Source organism: Candoia aspera, chromosome 6 (assembly GCF_035149785.1).
Source record: "Candoia aspera isolate rCanAsp1 chromosome 6, rCanAsp1.hap2, whole genome shotgun sequence".
Classification (NCBI taxonomy): domain Eukaryota; kingdom Metazoa; phylum Chordata; class Lepidosauria; order Squamata; family Boidae; genus Candoia; species Candoia aspera.
Window position 1 is genome coordinate 3,556,107 of NC_086158.1, and position 14,865 is coordinate 3,570,971.

Here is a 14,865-nt window from a genome sequence, read left to right on the forward strand (position 1 = left end):
TTTGATACCTTTGGGAAGAACGCTAAACCTCAGGGCAGAAGTGATAGCCAATTTCTCAGCACAGTTTGTTTTCCAGCAGTAACTTCATACCTGCTCTTGCAAAAAAATAAATAAATTGTGAGTCACCATCTTACATAACACACACACACACACACACACACACACACGCATAAAAAATCCACAAACTCCTGGATTTCCACTCCCGAACGTATTTCCTGCACTCACCCCTTCCTGCAGCATCAATAGTCTGCAGCATCTCTAGCCACCCGCTGAGAAAGTTACCCGGTATCTTTCTCCATCTATGTATTGATTGCAAAACTCTGCATTTTCCTCAGTCACAAGATCCCAAGTGGCTCACCAGGAGAGCCTGGGCGATCCCCGTTTTTTCGTCCATTCAAGACAGGCAGAGCTTCCCCAAATCTTTCTCTCCCGAGGCTGTTTTCAGAGCTGCGTCTTCCCCAACCAGGAAGCCTTTCCAATAAAGACTCGGGGCAAAACCACCCAGCCACCGGGTCCCCCCAGCCAGGTGGCTTTAACGCTGCTCTCTGGAGTTGGGCGAACGCAGCTGCTGCGGGGCATAAACCGGGGGGCCAGCTTAGCCCAGCTGACGCAGGTGGACGCCGCACAACCTGGCTGACCGTGTAAGTCCGGGCGGGTGGCGCTGCCAGCCCGCCTTCCCTGCGGGCTGCGCGACCCAGGTGGCTTCATCTCCTCCCTGGTAGAAAAACCTGTCAGGGCAGCCGGTTCGCGCAACCCCCTCAAGCAAGTCGCGGGCGTGGGCGCAACCTGCGCCCCAACACGGTCGCGGCCCCCGGGAGCGCCCGCGGCTGAGCGGAGCCGTGCAAGAGGGTCGCTCCGGCTTCACCGCGACCCCGCGCTGCCCCGCCAGCCCCCCGACTGGCGCCTAGGAAACAGCCGCGGGGACGGGGCGCGCCTCCTCCGCTGCCCCCGGCGCCCCTGCGCGCCGCCCGCGGTCGGGGAAGCGGGGCCGGGCCGGGGCGCGGAAAGCGGGGGGAAGCCGCCCCCCGCGCAGAGCGCGCCCCCCCCCCCCCGCACGGCAGGGGGCGGCCCGGGCGCCTCCGGGTGCCCGGAGGGGGGGCAACGGAGCGAAGGCCCAGAGGCGCCCGCGGGCGCCCGGTCCCCTGGCCCCGCGCCTCCGAGCAGCCGCGTCCGAAGGGTTAAGCGGGGCGGGGGCCGAGGCGGCGGGGCCGGGCCGGCTCCGCCTTCCCCGGCCAGGGGAGGAGACCAGGCAGCCGCCCGCCCTGCAGTGGCGGCCAGAGCAGCGGCGGCGGCGCGCCAGAAGCCCCCGCCGGCCCGCCGAGCAGCAGCTGCGCCCCGCTCCGCCAGCCAGCATGTTCCCCGGGTAAGTGGCTCGGCGTCCTCCCCCGCCGCCTCGCCGGGAACCCGGGCCGCCCTGGAGGGGCCGCGCGGGACTCTCCCCCCGTCGCCCCCGCCCGCCGCGGGCGCGCCGAAACTCCCGTCCCGGCGCCGCTTTCCCGGGCGGGAGAGCCTCGTTAGGAAGGGGACACCTCCGCGGGCCCCGCTTCGTTCTCGGAAAGGCGCTCGCCCCGAGGATCCCCGAGGCGCGCCCTCCCTCCCTCTTCCTTCCTTCCTCCCTTCCTTCCTTCCTTCCTTCGGTGTTGCAGCGAGCGGGGAAAAGCCGGGTGGCCAGGGGTGAGGTTTGAGATGCTGACCCCTTTTGCCCTAACCTTGTTAATCGTTTGTCCTGGGAAAAGGGAGGCTGCCGGCAAGGCAAGGCAAGGCAAGGCAAGAGAAGGTGCTGCTTGGCTGGGTTCTCCCCCCACCATCAGTTTAATCCCTCCTCTGTGTTTGCAAAAGACACGAGCGAGGGATGAGTTAACCAGATGGGCTGATTTGCACACCCTGTTAAGCTCAAGTGAAATAAAACTCATCGTGGTTAACCCAGAGGAAGCTCAGGGGGTTGCGTGAATGGAACAATTTTTCTTTTGTTTAACGGACCCGGTGAAGCCCGTTGTGTGAACACAGCCAAAACTGAAGCTTTGGTTTGGTCCTTAGCAGAACACCTATTTAATTCAGTGGCCTTATTCCCAACTTCTAAAGACCTTGGTGCATAATACAGCCCTAAATTGGGTAACTTTGGTTCAGATTACTGATTCATTTAGTAACATATGGCTGCGAGAGCTGGACCATAAGGAAGGCTGAGCGAAGGAAGATCGATGCTTTTGAACTGTGGTGTTGGAGGAAAATTCTGAGAGTGCCTTGGACTGCCAGAAGATCAAACCAGTCCGTCCTCCAGGAAATAAAGCCAGACTGCTCACTTGAGGGAATGATATTAAAGGCAAAACTGAAATACTTTGGCCACACAATGAGAAGACAGGACACCCTGGAGAAGATGCTGATGCTAGGGAGAGTGGAAGGCAAAAGGAAGAGGGGCCGACCAAGGGCAAGATGGATGGATGATATTCTAGAGGTGACGGACTCGTCCCTGGGGGAGCTGGGGGTGTTGACGACCGACAGGAAGCTCTGGCATGGGCTGGTCCATGAAGTCACGAAGAGTCGGAAGTGACTAAACGAATAAACAACAACAACTGATTCATTGGAAAATTAAGCAAATGGCTGCATTCAGGCCTCACTCTAAGCCATGGCTTGGTTTACACATGAACAAACCACACACATGACACTAACCCAGAAAGAGGGTTTTAATGCCACAAAGCCCAGATTCACACATATCAGGAAACAAGCCACAATACTCCTTAATGACATGCTTCAACTTTCTCATTCTCTTTACAGTATCTAACCATTTTCATGGCGTCAGTTAGTCTTTAAGTGATCCCTGCAACAAAAAATACGATTTGGTGCAAGCCCCTCTTGGTGAAACCATCTCTGGATGTGACAGAGAAACGCAGGCAAGGAAAGTAATTCAGAATGTGTATCTTTGGACTGCTTTAGAAATATGGGTCCCAAGGGTAACTTAATGCAAGTGGTGCTGACGCTGCTTTAGGGCAAGGCTTTTTGAGTTAGTCTGAGGACCTTTGGAAGACATTGTGTTTGAAAAATTGTGTGGCCGCTGTTTTCCCCTTAAACCACACACTTAAGTTTCGTTTCATTCTGCACATCTGCCCATCTGCTTATTTCCACGTAATGGGTGGTTGCACCTCTTGGAACCGTTTTAATAGATGGAGTGTTAGTTGTGATAACTGAAATTAAAGAATGTTCTTGTGTGGTTTAGTTAGCTTGATGCTTCTTAGCTACTAGATCTTTGTGGGTTTGGGTTGTTTGGATACCTGGTATAATTTCCCAGGTATGATGGTATTTATTTATTTCTGCAGGGGAAGGTGGTCTTTTATCTGTAGTTTTTAGAAAACTTCTCAACCCATTGTTTGATTTCATTCAATAATTGGAGGGGGGTATTAAGTTTTATATGTACACTGATAAAAAGGGTGGGATGTGGCCACAGGTAGTTTTAAATCTTAAAAGAACGTCGAGTTTCTTATTCTTGATTATAGATTAGAACGCTGAATTTGAGCCAAGCTTGCTGAGTTGCGGCTTTTCAGAAGATGCCAACTTGGAGAAATTTGTAGCTGGTTGTGCAAAGTTGGGCATGCCTCTGGCCATGGGCAGAGTAGATTTTCCTCCCCACTTTGCATGGCCTTGCACGGCATGTACAGAAGTTTCCGGGATAAATTTGTTGCTTAGAAACTAATAATTGTGAGTCAGCAGATCACCCTTTGAAGGCCAGGGTGATTTCCAGAATAGGTTGTTGCAGCGCAATCCTGGTATCTGTTAACCACAATCCAGCCTGGTGGCTTCACAAAGAGTTCTCTTTGCCTTCTTCTAGAATATGGGACTGCTGGTCTCCCTTGCAAGGGTGTGGTAGATACAGTGCTGAGTCATACGTAGACACAGTGCTGTGATTTAACATTCCGTACAGTCAACATCCTGTTTGAATCCAGTTGTGATTTGTAGTTGTGGTTTGGTCTCTGCTAATAGATGTGGGTCAGCAGAAACGAAGCGCCGCCTCTCTTCCGTTGGGTCTGGATGTACTCCTACTTAGAGTAGATGCTTTGAAGCCAACAGGGCTTTACCTGGCCCTTGCTAAAGCTTCTTTGATATCACCGAGGTCGGCTCTGGGTTTAATGTACTGCAATCGTCGTGCTGAATTTTGACGGCACATCAAAATCCAGGTCTCTGCTAGGGCTCCAACGTTCCCCTCATTTTTATTTTCCGTCGCTTTTATTTTCTAGCACGGTTTTTGAAACGTTGGCCCAAGCCACACCTTTACGCGCCTCCTGTGTGGAGGGACTTCGGTGCACAAGTGTGACTCTGTTTGAGTCTTTCTCCAGAGCGCGATGAAGCACATACCAACCGAGGTTAGCGGTTATTTTATGGGGAAAGACCGGAGTCATAGGAAGAGGGCTGTGTTGGATTTGGCCAGAGGGAAATGTGGGCCAGCGTCTGCTTCCCACAGCGGCCAAGTAGAGGTGGACTTGGGGGCGTTCTCCAGCCGTTGGAGATCAAAGGCAAACTGTGCCTTTATCCCTGAACGCAACAAGGGTTGCCTTCTCCCCTCTGAATTTCTTTGGCTTGTTTTAAAAGGCAGCTAAGTTGCTGCTGAGCAACGGCCGTTGATTTTTCAAACTCCCAACTACAAAACGCTACCAATCTGTTGTCCATGGCTTGCTTTTAGAGCAGTGTTTCTCAACCTCAGCCCCTTCAAGATGTGTGGACTTCAGCTCCCAGAATTCCCCAGCCAGCAAAGCTGGGGAATTCTGGGAGTTGAAGTCCACACATCTTGAGGTGGCTGAGGTTGAGCAATGCTGTTTTAGAAGTTGAAAGAGAAGGCAGAAGTCTGCTTAGTTAACTTGCAGAAGTCAAATGCTTGCGTTTTTTGAAAAGTGCTTTAATGATGTGCCAAGTCCTACTGCATGATGCATCTGTGCCTTCCTTCTGCAGCTGCTTGTGTGTCAATGGCCAGTTTCTTCCCCAAGGTACAATTGAAGCAGTGGTAAAACTACAACCCAGCAAATACATGTTTTTCACTTGGAGGGGGAAAAAAAAACAATAAATTGTGACTATTGTTGGGATCCCCAGGGAGGGTGATTAAGGCTGGAGCCATAAACTCCCTGGAGGGTGTCCTAAGGCCGTGTGACTTTCCCTTTTTGGCTCTCTCCCTCCCGAGGCAGGGAGGAAGCTCTGAGATCATCAAGCCTGCTTGGTGAAAAACTCAGATTTAGAGAGCACAGAAAGGAAGGTTTCTGCAAATGGCCCTCTCCCTACAGAGCCAGGAAGTCTTCCTGTGCTAATGAAACAGAAGGAATTGAGCCATGTCATGATGGTTTCCATAGGAATTGATGAGATGGCGAAGGAACAAATAAGATGGCTAAATAAATGGAAAAAATGTAGTGTTTGCAACCTTCCATTATGCCAGCGGGAGCTGATAGGCCCCATCCCTCGTCCTGCCCCTTTCCAGATGTGGAAGTTGCATCCTCTGGAGGGTTCAAAAAACCCTAGGAGAATGTGGATCCTCTGCCTTTTCTTCCCTTGGCTCTCCCCACATCTGTTGGTCCATTGGCTTTCATGCTGGGCTGAGGAGGGGAGGCCAAGACCTGGGGACCAGGTAGAATTGACCCCTCCACCACCCATCATTCCCATCCATTTGTGATCCAGCATGGCTTGCAAGCCCAGGACAGGTGTGTGGGATGAGAGCAGGGCTGTTTGGTAGGGTTCATACAGGTAGTCCTTGCTTAATGACCGCAATTGGGACCAGAATTTCAGTTGCTAAGCAAAGTGGTTATTAAGCAAATCTGACCTGATGTTGCAATCTTTTTTGCGGTGGTCATTAAGCAAATCACTGCGGTCATTAAGCGAACTACGTGGTGGTTAAGCGAATCTCACAGTTCCCCATTGATTTTACTTGCTGGAAGCTGGCTTGGAAGGTCGAAAATGGCGATCATGTGATTGCAGGATGCTGCAATGGCCGTAAATGTGAACTGGTTGCCAAGAGCCCAAATCATAATCATGTGACTGCAGGGATGCTGTGACGGTCCTAAGTGCGAGGACTGGTCATAAATCGTTTTTTTCAGCACCATCTTGTCCAAACCATCACTAAACAAATGGTCATTAAGTGAGGACTGCCTGTACAACTTGTTAGGGTTCATATGACTCACTTCACCAGGTCAGGAGAAAGACTTAGTATAACACACTAAACTTGGTGAACTTGGTCTAGTGTTTTTCTTGGGTTTCGCATGTTGTGCAAACCCAGCCCATGTTGTTCTTTATGGTTCTGGCTACTGTATGAAAGCATTTTGAGAGCTGGTCTAGTTTGCATTTCAGGATATTGTTGGAAAGCCTGGGGTAAAAAAAAATCCATCCAGGGCCTTAAAAAAAATTCTAAAGAAATTTGGGAATTTTGGTGGAGGGGTTTAGAAGATTGGAATCCCTAAAACAGCTAAAGATTTTCGGCCCAAGGACTGTGAGGAACCAAATGGTTGCATTCAGACAGTGCTTGCAATCTGGTTACAGTACTGTATTAAACTATTTTGAGAACTGGGTTAGTTTGGAGTTTAGGCTTGTGCAAAGCCTGAAAAAGTGATCCAACCAAGGTTAGCGCTATCTAAACCTTGCATGGGGTACAAGTTCTTGCCTGAGCTAGTTAACTGTGTTATGAGCTGTCGCACTGATTAGAAGCGATCATATTTCTAATCAATCCAACATACTGTGATACTGTACAATTCCAGCTGTAAGTTGTGAAAATACAGGAAAGCAGAAGGGGGAGCTCTGAATAATGGGGCAACTCACTGTGAAGAGCGGCTGGCCTATACCAGACCTGACTTGTTACTCTTGGCAAACCTGGATTGTAGGCGCCCCAATACCCATCTCTGTTATTGCTAGCTGATTTCTAGACTTGCAGGGATCCTGAGACAGGAGCTCTGCCTGATGAAATGGGAGTTATGCAAATGCCATAAAAACGCACTCATCATTTTTATTGATGTGTTTAATTGGATGTTGATTTCACCCTTCTTGTTATACAGTTTTAATGGGTAATTACTGTGTAGGAAATATTATTGCATATACTGTACATAAAGAAGGGTATATTAAAGCATGTTTGACTAAACCTGCATTAACATAATGATGGCATCCAGATTATGGGAGGCAGGAGTTAATTGTACTCTGCCCTGGTTTGACCATACTTGGGGTACGGTGTCCAGTTCTGGCACTGCCGTTTAAGGGGGACGGGGAGAAGCCGAAACAGCCTTGGAAAATGCTTGCACAGATAGTCATGAATCTGGATATCAGGCACTGTGAAGAACACTGAAAGGAACTGGGCATTTTTAGCTTGCAAAGGAGAAAACTGGGTTAGGACCTGATAGTGGACTACAAATATCTGAACGGCTATCACATTTAAGACCTGTGCACCGCTGAAGCTCAGATGCTGGCTGGGGAATTCTGGGAGTTGAAGTCTACGCATCTTAAAACGGTTGAGGTTGAGAAACACTGGCTTAAGGGATTCCTGCCCTGAGCAAGGGGTTGGACTAGATGACCTCTGAGGTCCCCTTCAACTCAAGCTTGACTTGCCAGAATGCAGTTCCTGTAGAGTTGGAGAGTCAGTGCCTCCCTGATGTGGCTGGATTATAACTGCCATCATTCCTGCCTTCAGGCAAACATTTGCTCTCAAATGTTCAGATTATACTGGTTCCCCAAACCAGGCAAGGTATTTAGAGCTGAAGTCATGTTAAGCTCCTTGGGGTTAGAAAAAAGAAGACTGAGGTGGGCCATGGAGACAACTTGGAAAATCAGGAGCACCATGACAAGATGAGCGTCCATCCCTCTTTTCCATAATACCCAGATTTTTTTTTGCTTGGAGGGGGAGCTTGAATGTGTGGCCTGATATAGGTGGCAGGTAAAGAAATATTTTGTGCAGCTTCTATTAACACCTGGAATTCATAGGAGCAGCCTGGTGGCATCCGCTAACCTGAAACAGCTTTATAAATTCCTAGCTCCGTCCAATGTATCTTCAGCCATCGGCGACTAATTCCCCTGCTAGCAAAATAGCAATGACCTCCATGTACAGGAGCAGTATACCTGACTACCGAGTGCTGAGGGAAATAGGGGATGAGTGTGTGATCTTGCTGTGCTTTTTGGGAGCGGCAGGGGGCTGTTTAGTCAGGATGCTCAAAACAGAATCCACCTTGGTTTGATCTTGCAGGACAATCCTAGTTCAAACCACAGGAAAAAGGGGGTCTCCCCTTTGAATGAATGGTGGCTGCTTAGTGGGGGTGAGGATCTGGGAGCCCCCTTTGAGGGGAAACGCTTTCTGCCCGGTTTGCAGACTTGCACTGCTGATCTTTTTTGCACATTCTGGGCTGAGCCTGTGAAAACCCCTTTCCCTGTTTCTTTCCTGCTGGGGGTGGCGAGGGGGGCTGCCAGCTAGGAGACAGTCGCTCTTCTATTTGGGGAAAGGCCCCAGTCCGCAAACAGAAACCCGACTGTCTTTTTGCCGGTTTGAAACTGATGGCAGAGCTAGCTGGAATCTGGGCGGAAATCGGACACGGCTCGGGTCAGGTGCCAGCTTCGCAGAGGGAATAAATCTCAGCACCGAAGACAGTTGCTGCCACGGCTGAGTGTCTCGCAAGGCAAGAACGTTCCCAGTCGAGTGTGGGGTGGCTGGTCTGTTGGCAAAATAAGACGTTACAGTCACAGCCTCCCTCGCAGTTTCTCCAGCCATGCTTTGCTTAATTTATCGGAGTTTGCCTGCGGAGGGCAAGCCCAGATTCTGGCTCTCGGAGGCCCGAGTGATGGCACCATCTTTGGTGGGAAGGTAGTGAATGTCCCTCCCTTTTAAAGCCAGGGTGAAAGGCCTGCGCACCGCTTGGATGCCCTTGGTGTGACTTTTACAAATATTTATCCGTTTTGCAGCTTAAACTCTTCTACCTCCCTGGGAAACAACTAAAAAGGGACTGAAAAATCTCACCAAACTGGGAAAGGGGGTTCTATGTTCCGCATCATCTGGACTCTGTCACGTTTTTCTGTCAAGTAATAAATAACATTTGGGTTGATGTTTCCCTTGATTCTCTTCTCTCTCTCTTTCTCATGCCAGGAAGAAGACTGTGTACAAAAGCTTGCTCCTGTCCTTTGCGCTGGTAGTAACAGTGACGGTGTTGCAGAAGGCCACTGTTCCCGGCCAGCTCTTTTCAACCTGGCCACACAAATTGCTTTTCTCCCAAGAGTCTCTAAAGGCCCAGAAGAGAGATGAGGTGATGTACCTCGCCAGCAATTTCTGGAAAAAGGAGATTGCGGTTCCCCAGGCAGTTGAAGAATCAGAGGAAGGGGTGACTTCGTGGGATGTCACGACCATCAACTGCACAGCCAACCTCAACTTCACCAAGGAGGAGTGGTTCAGGAACCTGGAGCCCAATTTCCAGGAGTTTCTCCTTTACCGCCACTGCCGATACTTCCCCATGATCATCAACCACCCGGAGAAGTGTGCGGGCGAGATCTACCTGCTGATCGTGGTGAAGTCCATCATAACTCAGCACGATCGCCGAGAAGCCATTCGTAGGACGTGGGGGCAAGAGAAGGAGTTGGGTGGCAAAAAAATCAGGACCCTCTTCCTCTTGGGCGTGGCCTCCAAAAAAGAGGAAAGGTCCAACTACCAAAAACTGCTGGAGTATGAGGATCGTATCTACGGAGACGTCTTGCAGTGGGACTTCTTGGATAGCTTTTTCAACCTCACCCTTAAAGAAGTCCATTTCCTCAAGTGGTTCAACATCTACTGTGATAAGGTCCAATACATCTTCAAAGGGGACGACGATGTCTTTGTGAGCCCTGAGAACATCCTGGAGTTCCTGGAGGATCAGAAGGAGGGGGACCTCTTTGTGGGAGATGTCCTGGTCAAAGCGAGGCCCATTCGCAAGAAGGAGAACAAATACTATATTCCCAACGCTTTGTACAACAAGAACCATTATCCACCCTACGCCGGTGGGGGTGGGTTTGTCATGGATGGCCTGCTGGCCAAGCAGCTCCACAAGGTCTCTGAAAACCTGGAGCTGTACCCCATCGACGACGTGTTCTTGGGGATGTGCCTCGAAGTCCTAAAGGTGACACCTGTGGCTCACACCGGCTTCAAAACGTTTGGCATTGTGAGAAACAAGAACAGCAAAATGAACAGAGAACCCTGTTTCTTCCAAAACATGTTGGTGGTCCATAAACTTCTTCCGACCGAGCTGATCGACATGTGGAACTTGGTCCATAACAATTTGTCCTGCTCCCAAAAAGTCAACCTCCTTTAGCTCTCCCGAGTTTGGTCCAAGAGGAAGGCGCTGGGCCCCAAAGGATTTGGGGAAATTCTCAGACTTTTCCCTTCTAATGAAGTTGAAGGAAAACAGCCAATGGGACGGGGGGGGGGGGGGTAGAGGTCTGTTGAAAAAAAGTTGGAAAACGGGGGTCTTTTTCTCATATTTTATTTGTTCCCCTGTGGGGCTTTTGAAGGATACAGAAAAAGACTTGACAAGATGGGCAGAAAATGGCAATAGAAGAAACTGAATATTCCTGGGCAGATGAAGGATTATCACCCCACATTGGGCAGTCGGACATGTCACATCTTCCTTTTTTCGTGCCCTTTTGTGGTGTGCTTTTCAGCTGAAGGCTGGTCCTAAAGCTAAGACATTTATTTCTAGCTGTGAGTGTGTGTAAGAGAGAGAGAGACAGAGAGAGAATGGGTGTGTTTCCAGAACTGAATTTGCTGTTTGGGGAAGAAGGAGATAACTAAGATGCCAAAGTGCATTTTGGGCTCATCCCTGGATAGTGGGTGTTAGTATCTGCTTCTTTGTGCAGTGACCATTTTCTGCGGGGCAGAAACCACCTCGCCACTCCCCCCTCCCCAGCAGAGAAACAGTAACCTGAATCTCTGCAGACTGGGGAAAACTTAACTATATTGGGTTTTTTTTTTTAATTTTAAAAAGAAAGAAATGTCACCACGCAGAGCTCCCTGTATGCTTTTCTGCATTTATTTTGATGATAAAAAGGTACAGTCACTAAGTCTCTTTCGATGGGAAAACATCTAGATTCCCTTGCTCTGCTTGTAGGCCCGGGTTTTCCCATCTGGCATGTCTTTCTGAGAACCAGTTATGGTCAAAGAATTAGCAGATTTCTCCGTCTTGGGCTGGGGTTTCCCAGAGAAATAGATGTCCATGAATTTGGCAGAAGCTTGAATGCTGTTGAAATGAGAGCCATTGCAGATGGGTCCCCAAGATGGGTCCCCTTCTCCAAACGAAGATAAATCTCAAAATGTGAGTTTGGGTTTGGCCGTGTGTGTGACATGCAAGGCCTCTCATTGCTTCAGGCACACGGAGCTGAGAAGCCCCTTGTGAAGAGGATAAACCTTGCTTCCTTGTAGCAACAGAGATGCTTCTGTCACCATCAGAAGGTGAGGGATGGTTGGTTGGCTGAGGAGGTAAACATGGTCAGGTCCTTCCTGGCCAAGCTGTGGTGCAGGCACACTCATCTCAGGATGTGCAGAGGCTGTTCATGCCCGTGTTGTGCATAGTTCGATCAAGGATGGGAGGCCTCCAGATGCTGAGCTGCTGATTCCCAGTAGTCCTCACTGTGGGCCAACATCTGGAGAACCGCAGGTTGCACAGATCGCTTCCTCCCCCAGTCTGCCTTCCAGCCAGGCAAATTCTTCCCGTGAATGGAGAGAAGAAAGTCCTTTGGGCAGCTTAATCAAGTGGACAGATCCTCCAGTCTCTCTGCCGAGTGCTTCCTGCTTTCCATGCTCTAAAAAAGTTCTCCCATTGAATCTCCATGATGGTTGGGGAAGCAGAGTCTGGAAACAGGTCTGTGTGTGCATACCTCTGGATATGAATGTGGGGAGAATGGCTCTGGGAGACCGTTGATGCTCCTTTGGCCTTGATGTCCTCCAATGGGGAGGAGCCCATGGCCAAGCCCTCCTGCTCTTGCGCTTCCAGGCCTTGCAAGAGGCAAGAAGAGACCCCAGCCCCCCACAGTGTGAGATTTTTCTGGGGCACAGCTGCATTTTGTACTTTACATTTCATAGCATCTTGTGGGAGTGGGCTCATAGCCCACCGTGGTTGACCAACAGGGCCTCCTGGGGTTTCCAGCTAGGCCAGATTCTGACTGGCTGCATTTGCAGCTGAATTAAACCCTGTGCTCTGCATGTAGACTGCCTCTCAGAGGGGCCCTGATCCCTGCTTGCACCTGAATGAAGTGGTAGAGGCCTGCATGCACAGAAAGGGCTGTCCCACTTCAAGACAAGCAGTTTGGGCTGTTCTGTCCTCTTCCACAAACACGCCTGCTGCAAATAGACGCTGGCGCGCGAAAGGCGACAGGACAGTGGGCTCAAGCTGGTAAATGTTTCCTTGACTAATACTGTGAATGGGGCCATGCTTGCTGAACGAAAACACAGGCACAAGAGGAACATTATTGCCAGGTTACAAAGTGGAGCTTCATAGCTGAGGTGGGTCAGAAATTCTGGGCATTTCCTCGTCTTGCGAAAGGAGCTTATGAACGCAGCAGCTGCCGTGACAGCTTCTTGCAAGGACGTTGGTCTGGGGTCAGAGGAGTGACCTGGATGGCATTGCAAAAATGGGTGGTGGGCTGCCTGCAAGCACCGGGCAACAGCCTCCCCTCCTCCCCAGAGCATTTGGGGTCCTGCTGTTGGAAACTGGCAGCAAAATGCCTGAAGTTCAGGGCTGAGATTGGGGGTTTTGAGGCAGGGAATGGGGGGGGGGGTAACTCTAGGCAAGCTCTTCTCCCCATCCCAACCTTGAATCTTCCTCCAGGACCATCAAGGGCTCCCCGTGAAGAGGCCGCCCTTTCTGGTGATGTCAGTCGTCACCGTACAGTCCCTTCTGACCTGCTGCAAGTTTGGGAGATGAGCCATGGCCTGTTCTGTCAGACCATGCCGCCCTCTGAACTCAGGGATGGGGCAAACTTTGTACATGCTTGAGACACATCTATTAGCCATGGATTTCTGCACTGGCCAGCGGTTGAACAGCATGATCTCTAATGCCCCTTGTGATTGTATTATTAAATTGGCTTGTGTCCTTTGATGGCACCTTGCACACAGTTTCAGCATCTGGCTAGATTCAGGAGAGGATTCATAATCCCATGATCCTGACCCTGCAGGGAACTCCTGGCTAGCCACCGTACAAGTTTAGTGGTTATCCAGAACTGAGCCAGTGGCCATGTTTGGATTTGCAGAAATGGGAAACTGGCTTACTGTAGGCTTCGCATTTTTCAAAACCCTGGTCTGCATGGCAGGCAATGGGGTGGGGGGCGTGAGACATGCAGTCGTGGTTTATTGCTCCCTTCCTGGGTTAAGCGGCAAGGAAGTTCTGCAGGGTGGCAAATTAGACATGGCTTTGACGCAGCTTGCATTCAGTGAAAATCTGGCTTTGGAAGAAGAGCCTGTCGATCTACAGGGATGATTGCTGGAAAGCCAAGGTGCAGAATGTGTAACCTTTAGCTGGCATGAGCCTGGTGGCTGTGAAATCCGGAAAAACAAGTGGGCTGAGGGTGGGTGGAGGGGAAAGCCTTGGGCTCTTCATGCGCATTGGCGAAAGCATTTTGCCCACAGAAATGTTCTTTAGGCAGAACATGGTTAAATCCAGATGGAGAGAGAGGGAACAGCTACAGAAAGGCTGAGATCTGTAGCTTTCACGTTCCTTAGAAGTTCATCTGTCTCCCTAAGGTGCAGGGCGCAATGAGTAGATTCCTCCGAAATAGGGTTTGCCTGCAATGCGAAACTGCAGGAAACTGCTGGACCAGTAAAGGGAAGCCTCTTTTCAGGCGTGCTGAGAAAAAGGTAGAGATGCCTATGAGAAGCTGCTTTCACAGGGAAGCAAACATCTGAATCCAGCAGGGCCCGTCCTTAAGACCAGTGTTTCCCAACTGCAGCAACTTTAAGATGTGTGGACTTCGACTCCCAGAATTCCCCAGCCAGCTGCTAGCTGGGATATCTGGGAACTGAAGTCCACACTTCCTAAAATGTCCAAGTTTGAAAAACCCTGTTTTAGCCCATCAGGTTGGCATGCGGAGATGTCTCACCCTTTGGAGGCAGTCCCTGTAAACCAGGACTTGCCAATATAGATGTGATTTACGCATCCAGTGAAGAAATATTGGCAGGAGGAAAACTTAAGCAAAAACCTATCCATCTTGCCGAAGAACTCCACAACTTTTATTTCCCCCAATTGTGTTTTTAGGCAGAAGGGGAGCAGAAGTAGAAGCAGGGCAGGTTTGAATAATTTTTTGAGAAGTGTTATAAATAAGTGAAGTATTCCTTGGGATAAAAATTGGGGTCACCCATCCCATTAAGCCACAAAAAAAAAAAAAAACTAATTAAGGCTAAGCCTTACCAAGCTTGTCTGGTGGGTGATTAGATCTGCTGACCTGGTTCAGCATGTGGTGTGAGTACAACCCACATGAAGAACAACACATTTTGTTTGTACTTGGCTTTCACAGCCGATCCTTTTTAAACTCATTTTACTTATTTCCAGTATTTTACTGCCCCTTAGCCATTCTTCCACAATGAAATTACACAATTTGCAATTAAATGCTACCTCTTATTTTGTTAAATCAACACTTGCACAGTCCATTCCTGCTTAAATCAAGGTGACCTGGAAGTAAGTTGTGTTTCCTGGATTTTGTTTCCTGAAAGTCGGTTCAACGTTGACAGGCTGGCTATGAATGACAACTTTAGAGTATTCAGCCAGATACTGGACGGCCTTGAGTTTAAAGTGTTCTGCAAAGCTGATCTTTGCATTTCAGACCTCCCCAAATGCTGCTTATTTTTGAAGTGGAAGATTGGATGAGCGAAAGTGTGTTGACACACCACCTCTCAGCAAAACGAAAGAATCTGGGACC

General features: G+C 49.7%; 1 protein-coding gene across 1 annotated transcript; it reads left to right on the top strand.

Annotated features, from left to right (window-relative positions):
• The first annotated feature begins 1,352 nt into the window (after nucleotides 1-1,352).
• On the top strand, nucleotides 1,353-10,720 carry B3GNT7 (UDP-GlcNAc:betaGal beta-1,3-N-acetylglucosaminyltransferase 7). Its single transcript, XM_063306288.1, has 2 exons — nucleotides 1,353-1,363; nucleotides 9,080-10,720. The coding sequence occupies exons 1-2, from the start codon at nucleotides 1,353-1,355 to the stop codon at nucleotides 10,269-10,271; spliced, it is 1,203 nt and encodes a 400-aa protein (XP_063162358.1). The 3' UTR covers nucleotides 10,272-10,720.
• Nucleotides 10,721-14,865: the final 4,145 nt, after the last annotated feature.